The following is a 26,032-nucleotide window of genomic DNA, read 5'->3' as shown; positions in this document are numbered from 1 at the left end:
AACAAATACAGCAGCGTATAAGTGTGACGTGCGGACCGTTATGCGTATTAATAAATTGCAATAAAATTGTATGATATTGTGTAGGTCTCGTGCACACGTTTGCCCGTCAAAATCGAAAAAATACAAATCTTCCGATCGATCGATTATTGCGGCGTTTACGTGTGTTATTTACACTCGATATCTGCTGCAGGGTTGTGAGTTAAACTGAAACGAAAATGCGATTCTGAGATCCCACTGGGTACGTTATTTTATACTACGTCTTATATTCCATCGTGGGACCCTCAACAATTACGCGACGGGTTAGACACGCGCATTTTGTCGCTTATTTTTTTTGTCAAACTGTTGTGTTATTATGTTGCGTATAACTATACATAATAAAGATTAATATAACATTAATAATTGGACTTCCCACTTCTGCAGTTATTATAGAGCACCTAAGAATGGGAGGAAAGCGATTATTTTCCTAAACGAAACTCGTGGCAGACACACAACATATCGTATAGACGCCACGCTAAGTGATATATGTAGGAAGGTATGTCAGTTTTATACGACGTTCCTAGTCCAGTGGGCAGTGCTGTATTTAAGTCCTACAAAAGCACTGAGTATTGGTAGTGGCCAATGGCTACATAATATATAATATATTATCCCATACGACATGCACAGTATATATACCAATGTACTTGCATAGTAATATTAAATGGTGAAAAATTACCTACATTAAATTATAATTTACGTATATAGTATACTGACCTGTACACACTCATAAAATTAAATTGAAATAATTTCAGTTTCTTATATGACAAAATAATTTATTTTTGTGATTTATTTTTGTCATATACATGATTAAATCATTATACATCTATTACAAATTATTTATATACATAGGTGATGGGTATACTACGTTAAACTAACTAATATAATATATTTTAATGACAAAATGCAGATTTTAAATTGCTCATCACTCTCTAGTCTCTATATAGGACTATTTTAATGTTTCTATGCAAGTAGATGTAATTATTGCGTCTAAATAATATCAACATGTTTAAATTGTTTCTATTTCTTGTTAAGACGATGCCACACCCATGTATGTTGTCTCTGTCTTACAGAGGTATACAACATAATTGTACATCCACAATAATCCATTTTACTCTGTTGTTTTTAAACTAGAGTACATTTATTTTTTACACAATGAAATATAGTAAGATTATTATCTGGGGCACCTTGGAGGATTTTTTATTGAATTTTTATTTTAAAAGCAATTATGGTCATTTTAAAATTTATAAAAAAATTAAAATTTTAAAATGCTTATAACACGTATTGTAATAATTAAAACATAAATAAAAACCACCAATAGTTGCTCTGGATAATAACCTTACATTTGAATTTTATAATAGGTTAATTCACTGAAATTTTAAAAATAACAGAATGAGATCGATAAACGATCTAACGTAAAATTTGACGCCTTGTACGTTTGTAAGACGGAGCAAATACTTGAGGGTGTGGCGTCCTCTTAAGACGACTCCTAGTACGCTAAAAAATATCTGAAATGCACTTGATGTGTTTATTTGAACTTATAACTTACCTACCTATAAAATAGATATATAGCTATAAGTATATATTTAATGTACACTTCCAACCCCTATGCCCCTCGACAAGAGTAGGTACTTTGATTTTATTAGGCAACTATCACAATTCTGGTAGAATTTTTTTGGATTCTGAGCGGAGCGATGAATGTATTTTAAATCGAGTAGACTAAAGTTCACAACTATATACAACGACGTTTCAAATGTATAAATATTAATAAACTTGAAAATAAAAAAAGATAACACACTATCTAGATGAATTATTGATTTGGCACGATTTTTGTTTTTCGCGATCAAGGTTTCGAGATCTTCCATTTTAATAACACCGAATTTTATCGGTTTTTTCTTTTAGTTACATCTAACTTTAGAGTCTGAGTTATAGTTTCTGCTCTCGAAATAAGAGCTTGACTTTTTTTATTAACTTAACAGTCTTCAGTAATTTTAATCCAGAATAGTTAGGTTAAATATAGGCCAAGATTAATAAAATATTCTGCATTATATAAACACAGAAAAAGGAAACACATCACAATCACTGATAATTCTTCACTTTGGACTATTTACCAATGTTATTCCCATCTATTAAAATCAAATCGCTAAGACCATTATTTTTGTCATCTAGATATATTTATAAATACTTATATTTCACATCATCAGCTTTCATATCGAGAAAGTTGACGGAAATATTAAATTGTTTATTAGTCGAGTTCATAGAAAGCATCGTTAATTGAGCATTTTTATGATCAGACACCATAATTTTTTATTACTGAAAATATCAGTTTGGCTTGAATAACCGACGTCCAGCTCTTTTGACCCTCAATTCGAATAATAAGTTTTGTAAAAATTATATTATATCGATTATTTAAATATTTGATACCGCTTTGAAAATGTTAACTATGATTGATCCACCGTTCTTTTTTATTTTAATCTATGTAACAAACTTGTATTTAAGTTTATAAGGACGATTTAACATTTTAATCCATATAGGAATACTTATTTTAATATTTACATTGATTAATGGATTTTGTCAGTTAGTATGAACATCATAAGTTCGATATAGGTCACACATTTCGTATTTTACTAGTTAGTTATTACAAACAGTTTAAAATTAAAAACAAAAATTACATTTTCTAAACAACACGTTTTACAGTCTACGTGAATCCCTAGCGATTTGTTGGTTTTACTGTGGTTTAATTTTCCCCACGTGCCTTTTTTAAATCGACTTCCATTCAAAATAATATTTTGAAAACAACCTCCATCTAATAATTGTTATCGCATACAAATTTGACACAATAGTAGGTATACATATAAAACACAATCCTATGTCAAAGTTGTTTATAGTTATATACTCTTTAGGAAGGCAGGTACTAGGTACATACTATAAAAAAGTCAAACGTTACTCAAATATTGTTTGCATTTCTTTCAAACGTTAAACTATTATGTATAATACATTAATACTATAGTAATATATTACGACTATGAACGTAATTCGGGTTAAATAAACATTAGGTCGTAATTCGTATCATACTAATATACAATATATGCATATATGCAGCTTATGAACGCCCGTTAATTTTTTTTTGAGACTGTCAACATTTTAAACTTTCATTATTAAAATATTGGATAGGTACTAAAAACACTAAATTACAAGTCTGAATAAACACACGTGCATATTTTTTTTAATAACGAGCATGTTATTACTTATTCGATAGCTAGCTAGATGTTATCAGGCCTTTTTTCGAATAGCCCGTGTTGTTTAATTATTTATTTGCATTTTTTTCGTAGTTTGATCTATCTATTACACTCATTGACTCATGTATAAATACAGTAAAGGAGAAACTGCTTTTGGATATTGTACCGATCCAGATGTAGCGGCCATCGAAATGCACAACACCACGCAAATACACACTTCCTACCTAAGGAAGTTGGGAAGTATATGTATACAAAATGTTTACATCAGAATTATTAAGAAAGTGTTTGCCACATTTTACAACTTTAGATTTTTACGTCTTGAAATATGTTGTTGTGTACAAAAAATAAACCAACAACAAGTATAACATATAGAGCCAATCCTGTAGATATTAATTTTCCGTAACATAATTGGACTTGGGATAATAATAATAATAATTTAAATAATACTTCAGGGATTTGCGAATGTTCGTCATGTTGTGATACGAATAAAAACATTGCTTCCGGTCTATGCTCGCCTTCTAAGTTTATCTTCGAATGACGACCCTAATATCTTTATAGCTTATATTATACCAGATACCTATTATAATTATTATTATTTTTATTTTTAACCTGATTTATACGATTACATAACTGACATCTAGAATCTGGACACTTGTCAGAAGTTCATTAACCATGTTAAATTCTTAGTTCTTATTGCAAAATGACACTTAGGTGGTATATAATATGATACTATTTAATAAATATAATACAGTACCATCTGATTCATTTAAATAGGTAAGCTGCTCGTGGGTTAAGGTTGTACACAAAATACAAATAAGAATAGCGCGAGGTTCAAAATACTTTTATTAATTTACTTTTTTAACGTATTAATATGTTTATTTGTGTAAAACAAAACATGTATCTCAAACTAAAAATTAAACGGTTTTAATATCTAGTTATATACTTAAAAATAAAGAACATTTTTAAACGTGTACTCGTATGTTTATTGAATGAAATAAAAATGAACCTTTAACATGAAATTTAGAAGTTTCTTTATAGTTGCTTACATCTGTATGACAATTTTTAACTTATAATTGCATAACCTCATAAAGTCAAACACTTTTAGAACTATAATACTTTTTTTTTTATTTGTAACTCAATATTGTTAAATAATTATTTAAAATTATATTTGTACATTAGTTTATAGTAGTGACTAGTGTTATTAGTTATTATTATTATTATTTCAAGTAGTTACTACTAATAAAGGGAAACTGTGTAGTACTCAATACTGCATAAGAGATAATGTATACAATAAATGTATGAGGAATAATAGAAACCCAATTTATATTTGATTACAAGTTATGTACATTGGCAATGTAATTATAATAGATAGAAAAGTAAAAAAATAATCATTCGTGAAACATTATTTGATATTATGTTTTATTATTAATCAATATCAAAATTCAAATTATTTACATTTGGATACGGATAAAGGAACACATATTTTATTTTTCATAATTTCATCAAAATATTTCAAATAATTTAGAACCCTAACCCTAATATGTAATATATTATTATTATTTTTTTTAGCTTCTAGTGTAGGTAGGTAATAGTATATTTATAAATTTTAATTCAATGCAAATACGATCTTGATGTATTCTAGTATTTGTGTGAAAGGAAATCCTCTAAACTAGCTGATTGCATGCAATAGGTACCTAATACCTATGATTAATTATTTTCCCCTGAAATCTAAACATTATAACCTACCCTAGCTTACCGGGTATATTTAGAACGGTTAGGCTTTGATTGTTTTTATCATCATAAAATTGGCTGTATTAATGTTTACACTGTTATTTAGATTCATTTTTTGTATAGCTGAACAGCCCGTACCTCGTGGGCTTAATAGTGTAACAATATTACAGGCAATTTGGAACAAAACAACTCACCAATAACCTAGCGACACGTTTAACACATTTAATACACTATGAACTACATATAAAAATATTTAAATACCTATATTATGTAGGTACACATGACCTAAATGTATCCAGTTAATTAGAACAAAAATTATAATCTACAACACGAACTATCCGTGTGTATATTATGACATATTATGGCGGACATAGTTATTATACATATTGTGTATACGAGACAATGGAATTCAGCTCGTTTTAAATGCACTCAAAGTTGCATAAAATATATTGGGTCACGTGTTTTTTGATTTCTAAACTAATGCTCACTATTGAAGTGTATCTATATCTTCTTCATCGTTCTTTCCGTCGCTGTTATAAGTTTTCAGCAGTGAGAATATTCTGTCTCACAAAAAAATAATCAATACTTCAGATGATTATTATTAAATACTGTTTGTAAAAATAATTTGTGAGGTGTATTCGTTAAATGGAGGGAGTGCGATATAAGTACAATACTAAGGAAAATGTTATTTTGAAATTAATCGGTGACAATATTAATTGTAGATATTTTACTTGTATCTTTAAATCTTAATAAAAAATACGCATATTATAGACTGTTTAGTTAAACATTGAAAATCAATTTAACTCAACATCAGCTTATAAACATGATGTTCGGCTGTGTTGCGTATAACTACCATATATTATATGACATAATACCTAACTAATGTGCAACTTTTAATAAACGTGCGATGGTGGTATATTATTAATTAATAATTACTAATAAATGATCATGTAGCGGCGCACAATTTATCGTTATGTATTTATTGTCGATGTAGGTACCATCGTTCGGTCGTTAATAAAAAAAAATCTCGACGGCCGCAACACTCGCCACGCCCGCGGAGCTAATGCCGTACCTCAAATTTATGTGGTTATGCTGTTTGTTATTTCCGCTCCACAGCTAACTGTGACACATGGAATAGCGCGGTATTATCGTAACAACCGTTTCATTTCGTGGCGTATACGATTTGTTCGTGTTATTGTTGTACGTCTATCATCCCGAGGCTATGAAATAATATGGACTTGAAAAAAATAAGAAAATATCACAATGCGCGCTCCGAAAAAGACATGGAAAAATCAAACCGCCGGGACGGTATTTTTTCGACGACATTCGCGAGACGGTGGAAATTCTGCGGGAAACAGACACTCGAGACGGTGCTGTCGTCGTCGCTGTTGTCGTCCCCATGTAATATTATTGTCGTCGTCGTCGTCGTCGTTACGATAGACGATAGTAATAAATATATTAATAATAATCGCAATCGCGTGGCGCCTGACCACCGACGCCGCCGGGGCCTAAGTCTGTGCGGCACCGTCTATTTCTAGACAGCTCCGCCGCCGGAGCCGCAAGTCATCTCTTGCGATATTATTGCTTTTACTCGGCCGACCTTGCCCCTTTGCACGGCGTAGGAAACGTACGAACGAACTACGCGTATACCACAGCAGCGGCCGGTGGTATAAATAAATTCGAAATTTTAATCGGACCACGCAATCAATCCGCCGAGTGCGCCGTAGCCGAGCGGACGAGCGAAAAAAATTTAATAACGCGCAGTGGCGACGGACTAAAATATTGTTGTTACGATTATTATTTGAACATACTTATTCGGTTTTTGATTCTTATTACATCGAAGCAATCGGTTCTAAGGGGGAGACGCGCCATCGCCACTATATAGTTATTATAATATATATAGTATACGAATAATATCTCGCACCGCATTCGGCCCCACCATCGCGTTTCTTGACTACATTTTAAGATTGGAAATTTCGAAATCCCAACGGGTGGAAAAATTCTGTAGTGCTGTGTCGTATTGTTAATAGCTCTTTTATAGTTGTGGTCTGATAAAATTGACAGGGGAGAATTACCCAAAATGCTGCATACATCTGGGAGTTTTTTTTTTATTGTTATTGTAACTTGATCAGTAATTTGTAGGTACCTATATTGTTCATACTTATATAATAAGAAACAATATATATGTATAATATTAATATATATATATAAACATATTATTAATATTATTAACGCGTATATGCTACACTTGATTCCGACGTAGAGCAGTAGGACTAATTACGCTATGTGGCGTATTTAGAACACATAGTATAGATATTTTTGTCCACAGGAACAAATAATCTATACTAATAAGTATTTGTTATAAAGGGGAAGAGGGAGGAGGAAAACACAAATTAGAATTGCCTGATTAAAGCCACCCATTAGGGGCCCTTAGCTTGGGTTTAATAAGATAAAAAGATTACGGCATTACATCCGTTTGACTCTGTAGCAAGAAAATGTTGCCAGTGTGATATTTTAAAAAATACTAGAATTTAGTTTAAGTTAGAATTCTCTCCGATCCCCACAGTTGTATCCCGTTTGGACATATCGGCTTTGTATAGGTCTGTCTGATAAATTACAAGTTAAGATAATTTGTTTTTTGACAGTGGGCATTTTAGTTGATATTTTACGAGATAGATCGAACTTTTAGAACTAATCTTTTGACTTCATATAATATAATATTTCATGTCATATTATCAAGGATAAGAATTAAGATCTAAATATTTAACAGGATCAAGGAGGACGATTAGGTTTACTGTTTACTGTATAATGTTTGTGCAGAAACCATGGATTAAAGTGATGGTGGTATGAACGGATTTATTGTGGTTTAATTTGATTTGCCAATTAGTGTGCCATTCAGAAAGTAGATTTAAATACGATTGTAAATTAGCCGAAGCAATCACCGGTATAGTCGGCAATAAGAGTATTTCGTGTTTTTGATTGATTACAAGTATAAATGATGAGCAGTACCTATATAGGTGAAATAATACAAGGATTATGGGTAATATCGCTATATCTGAGGTTAACGAACTGTATTCTACTTTGAAGTAACAGTCCGTGCAGTATAGTTTAATTTAAATGAAGTGAGTAGGGGTGAACATGTATGGAGTTTGAATAGGATTCCTTCATATGCGATACTTTGTCAGAGGCCTGACATACGACTAAAAAGGCACTGGTGCCATAAACTTTGTCTTCGAGCGATGCAGAGATAGTATCAACAGCTCTGTGAACTTGACATTAAATCGTTGGTGTATGTGTTGGCTCCAAAACTAAATCGAGAAGGCCCAAGTATATTGTTTTAGAATATATAAAACGGAGCCATTTGTTAAAATGTTATTCTTTCACACATTTATGAAATTTTTTGAAATTTAAATGAAACACGCGTTTTTATAAACGGATTACATATTATTAGTATACGATAAACATGACATATTGCGCGGCATAAACTTAATCTGCGGCCTTGAGATATCTTTACCCAGGTTTGTGTTTGACGAGGGTGCCTACGCTGGCAGGTCTGTCATGCTCGCTATTAAGCTTCAAGTTGCACGTAATTATATTGATACGTATTAAGACCTAATGGTTAGGTTATCACTGATTTAAAATTGATCGAATCGTACAAAGTTAAATCGTTAATGTTTATTCCTACTGTGTTGATTTTTATCCTTTGGTCTTTTACAGACAGTCAATTTTTATTATTAATATTATTTTTTCAACATAAATTTATACTAAAACGATTTTATATGAATATTTTACCATGTTTATTTACAAATTTATAAGTACCTAGTATTGATGTACAACGGAAAGTACGCGTATTTTTCGTATATCTGTATATAATATTATGTTTGATATAATCTACACTTTATTGGTTTAAATTTGAATACTATGTTTATTATAATATACTATACTTAATGAATTTTATAATATAATATTTAAAAATTCAAATATAATTTGATAAAATAGATACTATCGACTATATTAATTATGGCATGTACGCATAACTTTAGTGATCGAAAACTTTAGAAAAGGGGAGAGTTTTTTCTTTTCATCAGCTGTTCAAGTACATCACCGAAAAACTTTTGAAATAAACCATAAAAATGTTGAATCAAGCCAAACATATGTTCAAATTACTTATTAAGCTGTACTATTAATAGTAATAATAATAATAATAATAATAATATTAGTGTATATGTTAGCGGCAATGTGTGTAATATTGGTATTTTATATAATGTCTAGGAATTCTATATAAGTATATAACACCAAATACAGCCGGCAATCTATAAAATTGTTTAAATTACCTAAACATTATATGAAATGCCAAACAATGTATAGGTAATATATTAAATCCATATAATCAGTACCTATTGATATTTGACAATATATAAATCCATTAGTAATCTGTAATCTTCATTGCAATTCAAAATGTCATCCTATAACCTACAGTGTTGTAATAAATAAATTGAATAACTTTTTATAAACTTAAACATATGAAATATAATGTTTTTTTTTTGTAATAATAGAATACTTTTAGTAACATTTATTTTGTCTTGACGAAATTCAAAATAAATTTTAAAAAGTAAATTGTATTTATTCCTAATAAGTACCTATACGTTCTACATAGATTTTTGTATTTTATAGAACAATATAATAGTAATAATAATTAATAACTGCATGTTAGTACTACCCATACAATTTACAAATTCTTATTTTTTCATTTTTATGCATTATATTCTGTAATATTAATGATACCTACTTTGTAATAAATATTTTTTTGTGCGCTAATAAAATTAATAATTGTCTTAATTATGATAGAAGGAAATCTATTTATTTGGATTATATCACTATTCTACAGATTGCCAATTTGTTGTTTGTCATTTTATGAAATGTCTAGTTATTATACAAAATATTTAGGAAATGTGTGTAAAAAAAAATTTACTATACACTTTTTTAAAAACCACCAGATATTATATAGAATTCCTAGGCATTTTATATATTAAATATATTATACACATTGCCGCTAACATATAGATGTTCAATGAAATTGACGCTGCATATTATTATAAAATTATGTATTTTCATTTCGAATTTTTCTCGTTATTACTTTATATGTACAGTTTTCTATTACTTTTGATTACATGTGTTAGGTAGGTACAAATTATGAATGATAGTAAAACCATTTGTTGAATTATTTCCAAAATAACTTCTATTACCTAACTATATTATATCAAAGTACATATCCTATACAACTTGATTTAACTTGTGACACGTATTATAATCGCTTATAATCTTCATCATTAATTATTAAGTTCCAGAAATTCCCATTATTAATTTAGTATAAATGTAATGGTAACAGATTGCCATCTCAAAACGCGTAATATAAAATTATCTTTCGGTGCTTATTTAACATCTTTATTCTTATTTAAATCACTGTAAATTATTGTCCATGCGTGTAGTGTGTAATATGCAAGTACTGTGTGTTATTATTAAATGCTTTAAAATCATACATTAATTAGTTTAGAAACATTTTTAAGAGTTCAAGAAAACAAAACTTTAAGAATTTTGTTAAAAGTTTTACAAAACAATTTATAGACATTTGAGAAAACAATATAACATAATATAACAACTAAGTAATATTATACATTACCAGTAATAAATACTCTCGTGTAGTATAAACTTTCAAACGTATTATTATAATTGTATATTACGCAACCTATGTGGTATATTAAAATAAACAATAAAATATAATATGAAAAATGTTATATAAGAAGGAATCTTTAGTACTGCTTTGGCATGTTTATTAGTTAGTGTTAATTTGTATTTAAAAACATGCATTTTAAGAAATCGCTATATTTTTTATTTTCATAAATAAACGTATCAATAAATTGCTTTTATAAATTATAAATCTAAAATTAAAATGTAGGTAGGTACACTTACAAGTTATATTTTCCGAGATGAGTAAATAATGGTTATTATAATTAAATATCATAATATTCGATTTCTGCACTGGTTCCATAATTTAAATTAATTCTCGAGAATCGGAGTACCTGCCTCTTTGGTTTTATATATATTTTTTACGCAACAGAAGACACCATAAAAACGTTATTTACTCAGCTCTGTTATATGTTTAGTTAATCTAATGTAATTTTTCGCTTGTCCTTCGACTATTTTTTTTTACAATGACGTTAATAATTTCTTTATAAAATTATCTTTAGTGTATATTTGTATGAGTGTTGAAAACCTTCTCTAAAAAATTCAGTAGGTAGAATATCTAAATTGCATTTAATTAATATTATTGCAATAATACCTTTTATAGAATATTATACAAATATTGTGACATTTAAAAGAGTAAGTAAAATTCTTTTGTTTTTTGCTTACCTGCTTACATAGAATTTTGATTATCTTTGATTTATACCAACTAAAATAATTATTCGTCTTTTATTTTTATCTTTTTATATGAAAATTAATCCACAGCCCACAGTAATTAGTCAGTTCTTGGACTGTGATAATATGCTTATACAAAAAAATAGTTTATAGATAATATCATATTGGTAATAATATAAGTAATGAGAATACATATAAAGTATAAAACAAACCTTCCAACTGTTCACTAATGGACACTGATTTTTTAAAATTAAAATCACAATTATGAGGTAAAACAAGTCTACTGAGTTCTTTTTAAATTAAAAACTTTTATTTACATGATATTATTGCAATCTTTTATCTGATTTATAAATAAAATGTAGATTTTGAACCCTTATCAAATATTCAAATTCATATATTATACCAAGTAAAAAAGTATTACTAGGTGCTAGGTTACCTGTCTTCATGTCTATATAAATTATTTATAAGTTATAGGTGTACTCACATAGATCATTGTAAATAAAGTTATATAAATGCATAAATTGGAAATTTCAAATAAATGTACGTTCTGATTTTTAAGTAATATGATTTTCAGTTATATGCTTCATGCATCTATTATAGATTGAAGATGTGTCATATTAAGAATATTGGAAAAAACCTTAATACCTACTTTTGGATCTAATTTGATCTCATTTTGTTTGTGAAATGTGAACATATATTATACAGGGTGTTCCAAAGTTCATGTAACAGCAGATTTCAGCATGATTTATTTAAATTAGGAAAAATTGACCTATGTGAAAATGTTTTTGAATCATATATTGTAAATTAATTATTTTTTTTTATTTATTAAAAAGGGGAGATTTTAGGAGTAACTTTTAAAATTCAAATGGGAACCTATATTTTTTTTCAATGTTCAAATTTCTACAGCTCCCCCAATTATTAATATATTTATGTAAATGCCCTATCAACATTTATTAAAAATTAAACCGCTCATTCTAATTAATAAAAAAAAATATTTAATATTAGATTAATTTAGATTATATGGCCCAAACAGGTTTTTTCATAGGTCATTTTTTCCTAATTTAAATATATCATGTTGAAATCTGCTGTCACGTGAAATTTGAAACATCCTGTACAATAAAATCCTAGATATTAGTAGGTGTATCATGATACATTATCTAAATGTATTATCATATAATTTGTAACCAAAGAGGTAATATATACGTTTTTTATGTTCTTCCATAAAAAAGTATATGTTCATCGAAGTATATGTTTTCTTTGAAGTATTAGCACTATCTTGTGCTCAAAAGTGATGTGTGTGTGTGTGTGTGTGTGTGTGTGTGTGTGTTTGTGTGTGTTCAGTTTTGGAGTGCATGTGTTGTAGTGTGCCTATGTGTGCTGATCTCTATTGATCTCTGCATGAGAGATATATATAATATTCCTCCCCAGACAAAATGTTCATTTGTACACTAATAGGAGATATTATTATGTTAACATGTTATATTAAGTGGTTTATGCTAAAAATATTTGTGATTTGTGTTCACAATTACTCATGTAGGTGTAAATGCCTATGTTCAAAAGTGTCTAGAGCACAAAAACACAATTATAAGTTATAAACTAATGAGTGATTTCATCTTCATTACAAAACACCTTTAACGTCATGTATCTATTATTGGGTACCTAGTAATTAAATATACATGTATTTATATATATTTGTCTTTGAACATCGTTAAAACATATCATAGATGTATTAATGCAAGAAAAATATATTATAAAGCGGTATTTAAATTTGTACTCATCATATATTTAATTTTTATTTAGCACTAACAATAAATTAAATTAAAAACAAAATGCTGGTATCGAAATCACGTTTTCATATCATTATTTATGATATACCTATACGTGTTAGTATTATTGCTAATTTCGAAGAAATGGGTTGTCAATCGGAATGTATTTATGTTATTAAACGAATAAGCTGTTAAAAAAATGTTTGTATGTTTAATTTGACGACTATTGCACGAATCGATCTAGTTTAGCCAAAATATTTATATATCGGAGAAGGAAAACTTTTCACAACTCTTGTCACGAGGTACGGCGCTAATAATGCAGAGATGTACGTGTACCTGCGTTAAACGCGATGGCGGCCAACCGCCAGTGAATATAGATAACTGTTTGAAATAATAAAGACGTATAATTCGAATAAAAACTACCTGGAGCTTTATGCATTGAAAATGTTTTTGTCGGTGCAATGTTTACGGTTTAGCATACAATGTGTTATCGTTATAGTGTACGCAACCACTTTAATCAAAACGATATTATGTAATGATAAACAATCATGATTTTTTGTGATTTTTTTTTATCAATATATTATATGGTATCAATCTTGTGCCAGATGAACGTACGTATTTGAACGCACATTTCCTCGTGGTATAGTGCGGTGCCAAATGTTTTTCGGATGATTCAGTCTAATTTTCTGGCATGAACTATTGTAGTATTGTATCGAGAGTGAATAACCCACGAGTTCGTCAGAATATCAGTGTCCGTGACTTATAAACGGATGTTGTGTGATCGAGTTAAAAACAAAGTAAATGAAATGAAAGCTTAAATATACTGTGGATGACATCAAAAACCCTAACGGGGTCAAGGTGGGCGATACAAACGGTGGATTAACAAACAAATTAAATTGAATTAACTAAAAATGCACTTATTTACCGTTCTTTGAGATGCCGTAATGCGTAAAAAGAGACATTTATAGAAAATCAGATAGGTTGTTAGACAAAATTGGTTGTATACATTTAAAAAATAATATCATTAATTAAATTTTATTTATAATATGCGTATGTTGTATTTGTATTTATCATTATTCTTTTGGTTGGATAGAGATTGTTTTTTTTTTTTGTTTATTTTATAAAATGCATCCAATGATTCTAATGTAACTATCATCTGAGCCTAATAATATAATACTACGATAACACGTAGCTCTCGATACGTACACGAATTAGAACTTTCGGTACTTTGAATGTCACTAGCATTCGCAAGTAATAATTTAGATCGTCGTTCGTGGGCAACGTGTAGGGCATATACTTAGTAATTACATAATAATAATATTGTGTGTGTTACAATCAGATCTCGTAGAATATAAAAACGATTTGTGCCTGGTGGAATTGTGTGTCTGTTGCACACATTTCAGGGAACACGTCGAGCGTTTTACACGATAATAATTTCCCTATGTCTTTACACACGGCCATCGAACAGAACAAAACCCCTGCGGGGCTGTCTATATTGTTTTTGAAACGTTGTACAAATGTCGTTAAATGTGAAACGTCTGTCTTTGTTGGACTGCTGAAACGATATTGTTTTTTGTTTTTTTTTTTGTTTACATAACTATATTTTATCATAATGTACGATTGTCAGCGAGATCTGCTTTTTTTTGTTTTTGTTTATAGGTAAAAAAAATTGTAATAATTTATTATATTGACGTGGCACGACGGACATTGCTGCGTTGGTCTCGTAGCGCCGGAAATTCCTATTTAATAAAAAATTAATAAAATGTCGGAAAACCTAAAAAAATTGTTAGTATCGCCCTTAAAAAAAACATTGTGTAAGCTGATATAGATGAAACGCATTTGCACATTGTCAAGTGTTCCATAAAAAATATCGCAAATATATTGAAAATTGAAATTACATAATAGGTATATTATCTCGTAATATAATTTGTGCATCACTTACTCATCACTTACTAGCTGGTATAGTCAACTGAATATTCAACTGTATCATATTTTATAGGTACATTGTTCTGGTTGTTATTTCAGTAACTGTTTAACACATACTGTAGTAGCATAATATGTATATATATATGTATAATACGAGTCCTATATACTCCTATGCCGTACTCTATCTACCGTCCAAAATGTTCGAATTCACGAAATACACGATACGGACATATTATTACGCGCATATATTATGCACGCCGCAGTAATTAATTCGTTCGTATATATGCGTCTCGGTTTTGTCAGACATCCAACAACAGTTCTTCTCTGAGGTCGATTTTTCAGACACACACCGAGTGTAAAATAGGTGCACATTCCTGATGACGTATACAGTCGTCCCTATCCCTATGCGGCAGTTATATAGCGAAACGTTATTGTGCTGCTTCGTCTCTATATAATACATCATCTCACTCTCGTCGTCAATGGGGTCCGCCGGTTTATTTTCTCTCGTTTTTTCGCAGCACCAGCTGTTTATAAATCAAACGTTTCTAAAAATATGTACTTGCTTTTGTGTGCGCGTGTGTGTGTGTGTGCGCGCGTGTGTGTGTTTGAGATGCGTTGGCCGTGACGTATATATATATATATATACACACGAACACTCGCGAAATTGTATTTTCGATTATATTATAATAGTTTGGTTTTTGTTTCACGTAATAACAATAATTGTAAATAATAAACGTAGGGCGCAGCGGCCGTTCTGAACCGGAAAACTCAAAACATCGATCGGGTTATCTATCATACTGCACGAGCGATGACGTGCTGCTGCTTTGTGTAGTTGTACGTGTATATTATATGTAAAGTGTGTAATTTACTAATATGTATATCGTGTATGATGTTTTTCTATGACTCAAACCCGGAATTTGCGAATATCGGATGTTTATTTTTAAGAATCACGTGGGGTAGCTGCGTGGACGAAATTCGCGTACAATTTAAACAGAACGAACGGATTTTTATAATTCGTTTAAAAATAACACGTGACCATTCATCGTGTTGTTGTTTTGTGTGTGTATACCTTCTTTCCGACTTTCTAAGCGATGAGTGTTGAACAATTCTGGAAGTGCTAAAATTAGCACTTAGATAATCCTTAAATTAAAAAAAATCAAGTCAAAACGTTTAAATGTGTATTTTATTTAAACAGAGTGGTGTATATATAACGTAGTCGACATGATTTATTTTGAAGCTTTGCAATATAGCTAGGGACTTTCAAATTATCTTTTTCGAACCCTAATTTCCATCTTTCAAGATTGTGGGGTTTCATAACCTTATCGAAATTTTTAGTTTTTTTAAATATGAACAATAACTTAGTTCTTTCTTTTAGGGTCGTAAAAAACAATTATACCACCAAGACAAAAATTATACAACTAATTATACTGCAGCCTACAGAATTGCCCATTTGAGTGATGTTGTTAAAATATACGTTATTAAAGAGCAATAAAATATAATACATAGATAGGCATTATATTGCCTTTATTATGGAAAACATGAACTTTGAGGTCTTCCCCAAAGACTGTTTGTTGTTTTTAAAAGATTTTAAGTTTCTTCTCGATGAACAAACTTGATTTCCCATGATACATTGATACCTGTAGGTTGTAGACTAAAACTAACTATATGCACAGAAACAATATTTTACCGATCTCACAATATTCAGCGAAGCACTTAAGTGCAATGTGTTGTACATTATCATTTATCACATTTACTCTACCGTTCCGTTTTATTCAATCCTCGTATTTTTCAGTGATTCCCCAGGGTCAGAGATATTTTGAAATCAATGGGTAAAATTATGATAAAAAAAATATAATATCGTATCGGGTTCATACATTTTTATTTATACACATTTAAAAAATTGATGAATGGATAAGTAGTGCACGTCCTATTGTTATTGCTATTTCAATAACTACATATAGGTATACCAACATTTATTGTAAGGAAAGTAATTTGCTGCGAAGTATGAAGTATAAATTATTGGATACCATATAAGAAAAGAAAATACCTAAAAAAATTACCACGATAAAAAATTTGTAGTGTTCTTAACAAATAGTCATCAACATCGACTGAAAAATTAATTTAGTGTGTTAAATGAGCATCCCTCATAAATGTATTATGTACATAATGTATGCTGTCGACTGTTTTATGGACGATAAACTTTTGTCGGACGCGTTTATTTCGGAAAATTGGCCGATATGACCGACGCCGGCTAATGTCATTGGTAGTACCTACCTACTCATCGACGGCATATGCGGTGGCCCAGTTTCACGTGATAATATTTCTTGCCGAACAGCGTGATAAATTAAAAAAATATTTTCATTTTAATGATTATAGGTATATTTTATTTCATCACTGGTTTATAGAAACTATTTGTTAAATGTCAAAAGGTAAATAAATTAATAATCCGACCAAACAAATAAATAATAACTTCATAGTTAATTATGTTTATTTATAAAAATTCTCAAATGCTGATACCCTACCCAAAAGTACTCCTACGTATAAGTATATAGTAAATATAAGTACATGTAAAAGGTTATTAGTGGTTTGTGGTTAAGGAGCAAAAACTTTTATAATAGCTTACCTCCAAGCAGAGGCGGACAGCGCCTATAAATCGAAAACTGGCATAACCAATTATCTATTTATTACTGAATATCATACTAAATATAGGGCCCAATTTTCATCAGCTCAGCTGGAGATTTGCCTATCCCCACTCCAGTCAGTCCGTCCCTGCCTCCGAGTGATACATCTAAGGAACAATTGTAAAATAAATAATCTCCATAGCCTCTTTCACGTATAAAAAAAAAAAATCAAACACTAAATGACTCTCCTCTGAGGTATATCGTGTGATAGATGGCCGAGTTTATAATGTACCTACAAGATGGTGTTGGTTGAAAACAAATAGGTCAGCAATATGCAGGGAGACTTGTATAATATTTTGTAAATACCTATTAAGTATTAACAAAGCGCAAGGTAATCAGTTTATCAGTCGTTTATTCAACCGACACGTGTGGAAGTCTTTTATAATACATAGTAAAACCAAACTATTTTTTTTTTCAATTTAATCCGTCTTCCACGCCCCATAATGGTACGTGGCGAACGGGAGCAGAAGAGTCCAAGGAGGAGGCGCAGATACCAAGCGTTATATCTATACTTAACCGGCTACGTCATATATTTATATATTATATTCGACGACGGCGTTTATTAATGAAAATTTGGTCTTACGCTTGGAATTTTAATCTGAACTTGGCTCAAGTCCCTCGAGGTGAATATTCCGATATTAATATATTATATACGGACTGACGAGACGGCGTCGCCGCGCGCACGTTATCACGTAGGCAGGTACCTACACATATAATAGTATAAAATAATAATACATTTCATAAAACGACAAGACGTGAGTCCGAGAGAGCGCCGAGTAATTAAAAAAAAAAAAAAAATTGAATCATAATCCCGTAAGAACACGCCCTATGGGTACACACAGTAATCCGATATTTTCGCACCGTTTATATTTTTAGGCGCCTGTCATTACGTATTACTATTATTAATAATCGGATCGCCGGGCTAAATAATAATATGATATTACTCGGTGCCGTGACGGAATGGCGTCCGAGGTAAACCCGTTGTTTTAGCAGCATTTTCTATTATTTTAATACAATGTCGCATTATTTTTTACGCCACGCGCATACAGGGTAAACTATTTAACTTCTTGGCTCTTAATAAGTGAGTGATTTTGAAGCAAAAAATATGTTGTTTAAAAAGTTACTGAAAGTTGTAATATAATAGTACACGATTTCTGCACACATATTTGAATACTGTACCGTGGAACGGAATATGTCTAAAATATATAAATGTCGATTTGTAAAATTAAAATAGTTTGGTTAATACGGATACTGTGAAGTGTCGAGGGTAGGTACCCCGCAGTAGTTAGCACTAGTACGCACAATTCACATCGTATGTTAAACGCATATTTACCTATTACATCAAATCGCGAGCGTGATATTTATAAGTCAAAATATCTATTAAATTGTTCTCTTAAAAGTATGAAATATATTATAATTTGTTGATGCCGTTCACCGAAAATCCTAATGAACAATATTCGTAATATGAATTGGATTTCTTTGCCAAAATGTTGTGTTATAAATACTAAAGACTGTACAAAAATAATTTTATGTTATGAAAATAAAAACTTTTCTGAGAAAATAATAGCGTTGCCGGTTAAACTGATCACCCTGTATGTAATATGTTTTATTATAATTTATTGCACACAATAGCACATAATAATATCACGATATTATAATATACGAAAATGTTGATTTCACATGTCTATCGCGGTCAGATTTTGTTCAACGTAGTTTATAGGTCCGGGTTCCTTCTTCGATACTCTCGCACACACACACACACACACACACACACACACACACACACACACACACACACACATACTCACTGAGTGAAACCACAGTCACAGTGTCTTTTTTCACTTGAATCGCATAATTTTTTTTTTTTGTGTTTTATACATTGGCGTCATATTCCTAACGTTTTCTCTTGGCTACGTTTATACTGTTTAGTACGTCCGTATATTTGATATAATATAGGTATGTTCAATTTTTAATCAAAATCTAAATACTACAGATAACCTAGAGTTGCATCCATCATTAATCGTCAAATCTACTGTTTTATATTGTTGCAAAAATAATAATGTACAACAATCAACAAAGTATTAGATAACTGTATGTACCTAAAACCTAATGACAGGTCTCAAATAACAACTAACAAAACGAACTAATACTCAAACGAATTATATTTCAGCAATATATACATATATATATGGCATTCAACGAAAATAATAAGCAATTGCTCAAATGGCACAAATTGTACAGGCTTCTAGATATTATGTTCACTTTTTATTTGATATACCTACCTGTGAAACTAATTAAATCGAATGTAAGAAGATATTCTTAAATCTCAACAAAAACTATTTTGTTTCATGAATCTGAGACTAGCCGTACACGTAAAATTCAATACATTGTATATATGATCTCTATACATCTTATAGAGCCAGCTGGTGCTATTATTGACTTCCATTGTGTTTACACGTTACATAATATTATGTATTGAAAGATTTCCATGCTAGTCGTTAGTACTGCGTAAAAATAAAATGCATTGTTTGAGTATCAATATTTTGGCAACGCTGCACGATTTTTATAATAAATATTTCGATCACTTATGGTCTGTGATAATAACATCCCACAGCGCAAATGTGCTGTGGTTATTTATTGGTTGAATAGTCAGACCGATTGCCTGTAAGTCAATAATGATCCAGCCATGATCCAAAGTTTTCAACGGTTTTATAAATTTGATTAAAAAATTATAATTCGGTTGTGTAATAACTAATGATTGTGAACATTTTTAAATCGCCCACTTTAAGCCATAACAGTCGTAGCTGGATGACAAATTTTGCGTCGACGTTATCGTTTTGTATGTAAATACATTGTACAAACTTCTTTATAAATAACTCGTATCCATGTTTGATAACAATAAATTACATTTGACCATATTATATTCATATGATATCGTTGTCTATTCGTCTCATCAGATAGTCTGGACCGTAATCAACATTGAAATTAATGATTGTCTGAGATAAAAAATTAAATTTATGAACACACATAAAGTTTAATTATTTAAATTTGAAAATATATGTTATATGTTCGGAAAATATATTTCTGACAATGCGTTTGACACGGTCATAATTACTGACGGGTCACACATTGAATCGTTGTCTATTTTTTTAAGGGGTCTGTCTAACATTCTGCAGATAAAATCTTGATTTATCTCCTTTGGCAGAACCCTTCGTCGAACTTGACCTATATCTGAAAAATTGAAAGTTATCTTCCATGTGTGTAGCTATGACATACCTAAATTATTTTAAACTATCACGTTATGCGTGCTTTTGAAAAAAAAATCATTCTTTATAGTCTACAGGTATTTATTTTATAACATCACGTACATTATAGGCTCTAATTAAGTACATTAATATATGAATTGATTTTTACAAAATACAAAACTTTTATTGAGAACACTTGAATTCATATTATAATATTAATATTTCTGCAATAATGTATCATAAATTCATAACTAATAAAAAATAAAAAGTAACGTGGGTGAAGATGAGAAGCAAATAGTAATGCAAAATCGGTCTACATCTTCATGTCACATTCGAAAACACAAAAAAATCTTTAAAAAGTTAACTAAAATATTTAAAAGTTGAATACTGTTTTATTTCTTAACAACCATATAATTTGTATGATATCGTATTTATATTATTACAATTATCCCCTTAATTCGGTAGGTTAAACTAGTTTTTGTTAAACCAACGTACCCTGTAAATGGCATGAAAAAGTTTTTAGAATAATAACATTATATGTCCATTTATTTTCGAAATATTAACTGCTAAAAGAACAAAGTACATAATATTATAAACCTTGCATTAAGCATTTTTCGAATAACAAACGACATTTTTGTCAACATAAATCGATAAAGGTTGGACATTTCAAATGTCTATAATAAAATAAATACCTAGGTAGCTTAAAAACGTCTAAAGTATATTTTGAACAATTATTATATATATCATGTATAGCAAGTGCTAGATAATACAAATATTTGATGAACATTTGAAATGTACATTTTTTTTAAACTAGTATTGCATAAATAATCCAGTTTTCTTTCCGTTTTTATTAGTTTTTCCAATTGTTATTTCATGAAATATTGTAATGCACTAGAAATTTTCTTTTTTTGACCCCCCAAAATACTAATTAGATCAAATTGCCTACCTGTAAACGTCATTAAAGTTAAAAATTGAAGCAAGTTATTATCTGAAAAAAGTGTTGTCAGACACCAAAAAAAAACCTATACTGTGCACGTTGCTGTAAAAATTATAATTATTAATAGGATATCTGCGCAATATTGTTTTCTCTTTTTAACCCACGCACAACACTGATAAAACGCATTAATGTACAATGGATTTCTATGACTTGAGTAATCTTAGAGTAAATATTTTTCCTACAAAAATTATGGACAGTATTTTTTTTTTAAGGGTTTGACATATTGGTTTCATATTTTATTATTGACTTAAAAAATAAAAAATACATTTTTTAAAATTTAATTGGATATTAAATTGTTTTGATACTCACTACACCAAAAATATCATTCTCTTTAATTTTTGTAATGGCTGATTTTACTCTATGATTATTCATAAATATAAAAACAAATGATTTCGTGCGTGGGCCTGCGGAGGGAAAAAACAAACAGTGCGCTGACATCCTATTAATAGGTGAGTGATTTATCACAGTGTCGTGTTATTTCATTTTCATTCATTGATTAAAGGTACGTCTGATACTAAATAATGAATATAAGTAACTATTAGTATTACTAAATTCCATAAAAATAATAATTTGATTAGAAAACTAATATAAGTAAATTCAATAAAAAAAAAATGCAATTTATTTACGTAATGTCTTATCTATCTATAATCTATCTATATATATAAGAATCTAACTTGATTTTGGAGACGAAGGAAACCGGGTTTGAACCTTTATTATAATAATAATAATAATTAACTAATTTCCAATTATTTTCATATATTTACCGATAACGATGTCTGTTTCTTTTTTTTTATTTATTTATTTTTTTTTTTTTATAATCCATGTATTATTTGTACAGCCAAAAAATAGTCTTATGTTTTTAAATTAAATTATAAAAAAATAATTTCTTCCGGAGGAAGATCGGGCAGCTAGTATAATATAACATACTAAAATAAATAAACGGATAATAGAAGCCGAGACCAAAATAATGTTGACGATGGTGTATAATTGTTATATATTCTGAATAAATGATAAAATATCATCGTATAAAAAATTGTACTTAGTTGACCACTAGTTAAAACTTAAAACTGTTCACTTGTTGGGATTTCCTCACTGCTCAATGATATTTAGCTTCACTGTTTATTTTTAATTGCAGCATAATTTTCTTATAGTATAATAATTTCCAGTTGTTGTTGTATTAACACAATCTTGTATAAATTATTTTGCAAAGTTTTGCTACCTAGGTATATATTTATAAATTGAATCTAGATTATGGTGTTAAATTTTATAGTTTTATTGTTTGTAGTTTTGTTATTTATTTATATTTTATTTTAGAAATACCTGTTGCCTTTGAAAAGTGTTGAAAACTCTGTACTAATTGAACCGTCAGTGGTTGACGAGATATTTTACCAGGTATATATTTCACTATCGTATATGCATTTACACGTTTTAAAATAATGTTCTCTGATCTTAGATACCCGACATTTTAATGGAGCACGAACAATTCCTAAAAGATCTACATAAGCGTCTCGAAATTTGGGACGCACATCAGAGAATCGGTGATATTTTATTAGAAATGGTATGGTTTGTAGGGAGAAACGTTTGAAATATAACTGGCGTTTAATTAATTTTGTATTAATTGTTTTCCAATATAGTTTTCCAAAAAGACTGTGATAGATTCATATACATCATTCATAAATAACTGGAAACAAGCCAAAGAAGCTATCAAATCGACTTGCAATTCAAAACCAGCCTTTGCAAGATATTTGGAGGTACGCAAAAACAGTTAAAGACTGGGTCGATCGTTAAAAAAATGTTTCTTCGAGAATCAATCACATTATCATGTACACAAATTAAATTGTATCTGTTTGTTTTTGTATTACAGTCTACTGCTCGAGAACATAAAGGAAAATTGGCACTAGATTCACTTCTCATCATGCCTGTTCAGCGAATACCCAGATATGAACTTCTCATACAGGTATTTTTTTTTTTTTTTGTCAAATACCTAGGTATAATTACTTTATTTAATTATGCATACATACAATTAAATATTTAAAAGAAAAACGCATTAATTGTGATTTATTTTATGTAGGTACCAACGGCTGGTTAAACCAACCAAATTTCTTCAAACTAAAGTATATTACTTAAAATGTTCTATTAAATAATACATAATACCGTAATTATTGTGTCCACATCAGTGTATATCATTATAACTATCACTACTACAGTCAAATAGTTATTATTATCACTGTAAAGAATGAATTTTCGGGTCCTTAAAAGCTTAAAAAATGATACTAATACGCACTAAAAAGTAAAAGCAATTAAAATATTCTATAATAATCTATTAAAAATGATAAAATATTCTGAAACTTAAAAATAAACATCGATATGATTTTTATTTGTATTTTATGAATTGAGTCACGTTTTTACCCCTTTGCACAAATTGATGTGAAACCTAAAATTAATAATATCTACTCTAAATTTATCAGCATTGCGCAATAATTCATATTTTAATTACCACTGCATGCCACTGCCACACCATGTCACTATAAATTGGGATTTAGGAACAATCTTCCTAGGCGCTTATGCAGGAGGGCTAAGGGCTATAGTCCTTTACCCGAAAAGGGGTTTTGGACATGTTAAATATACATTTTTCTTAGGAAATCAATGAATTTAATCAATTGATTTTCGAAACAAAAGCAAGGTAGATGAAGGTTGAAGATTGGTCAAAACTAATTGGTCATGATTAATAAAAATAAATTAATTATAAACTACAATTAAAAAACTGTATTTTTCCTGAAAAAAATGTCACACCTACTAGGATTTTAGATTTTGCTTCTGCGTCTACCTCTATCCTACCATTTAGCAAACACAATATTACGTAACTTGATATATTATATAACTTTGGTAGTTATTTCTTATTTTTTATTAATTTATAATTTACCACTAAAATGCTATGGACTAGTCATTTCAACATCTACCAATAAAAGGCATACACGTCTGTTCGTCTCCATTATTTGTCGCATTATTAATATATATAAATATATATATTAAAGTGAATTATGTAGATTAAGACCTTATTAATGATTTTCCTTTTTACATTTATTAAGACATTATTTTGTTTTTTGGTCCATACATGACCTGAAAACCACTTTTAGTTATTCGTTCATATTTATAACAATCAGGTTTTTCGCTTTGTTTTATTCAGACGCTATTGAAACACACCGAACCAACGCATCCAGATCACGAGTCACTGATCGAATCGCAAAAACAAGTGCACGAAATGGCCGTAAAAATCAACTGCACCGAAAAGGACAACATGGAGCTGGAGCAGATCGAGTCTTTGATCGACGGACTGATACATTTGGCGGCCACCGACCGAACATTCCTCAGACACGACTTGGTGACCATCGTTTCCGGGCAGTCGATGAACCGTAAGGAACGAGCTCTTTTCTTGTTCTCCGACTTGCTGATCGTTACCAGTATCAAAAGAAAAAGCGGAACCATACGTAAACCATCTACGTAAGAGGCACACCATTATGTTTAAGGTTAAATAGCACGGGATGCGATGGTACAAAAATCTCGAAACGATTTTCGAGTTGTGTTCTATACCTCCTATAATTTGAATCGGTCGGTTAAAAAAGTTTTTAAGAAGATTAAAAAAATTAGACCAGAAATCTGTAGTTGATTTTACATTTTAACGGATTTGTTACAAATAAACGGTGGCTGTAGAATGAAATACATAAGGTTCAACATGTGCACCTGACGTTTACTCAAAATGACTTAAGATGATATATGAGTTGTATTAACTTTTTGAATAGATGTTGAATAGTTGAATATTATATCATCAACTGAACTATAATTAAAGGAACATCAACAGTGTATTGTCGAATTAAATATATTGATTCATCTCTACATAATAATTTATATTCGAATAAAAAAACAAGCATGTATAAATGTTATATTGACTACAAATATGGAGTTAAATAATTAAATGTTACATTAGTATTATGTTTGT

The 26,032-nt window shown here is 29.8% G+C and overlaps 1 protein-coding gene across 1 annotated transcript in view; it reads left to right on the top strand.

Moving 5' to 3' along the window:
* The window catches only part of LOC111026907 (rho guanine nucleotide exchange factor 17), a 72,098-nt gene that overhangs the window by 38,936 nt on the left and 7,130 nt on the right, over positions 1–26,032 (top strand). The window contains exons 5-9 of the mRNA XM_022305086.1: positions 23,350–23,427; positions 23,489–23,593; positions 23,670–23,786; positions 23,900–23,992; positions 25,223–25,536. Of these exons, the coding sequence (XP_022160778.1) occupies positions 23,350–23,427; positions 23,489–23,593; positions 23,670–23,786; positions 23,900–23,992; positions 25,223–25,536 (707 nt within the window). The remainder of the gene's footprint in view (positions 1–23,349; positions 23,428–23,488; positions 23,594–23,669; positions 23,787–23,899; positions 23,993–25,222; positions 25,537–26,032) is intronic.

The sequence above is a fragment of the Myzus persicae genome, unplaced genomic scaffold, assembly GCF_001856785.1.
Source record: "Myzus persicae strain clone G006 unplaced genomic scaffold, MPER_G0061.0, whole genome shotgun sequence".
Classification (NCBI taxonomy): domain Eukaryota; kingdom Metazoa; phylum Arthropoda; class Insecta; order Hemiptera; family Aphididae; genus Myzus; species Myzus persicae.
This window is presented reverse-complemented; position numbering and strand designations above follow the sequence as displayed.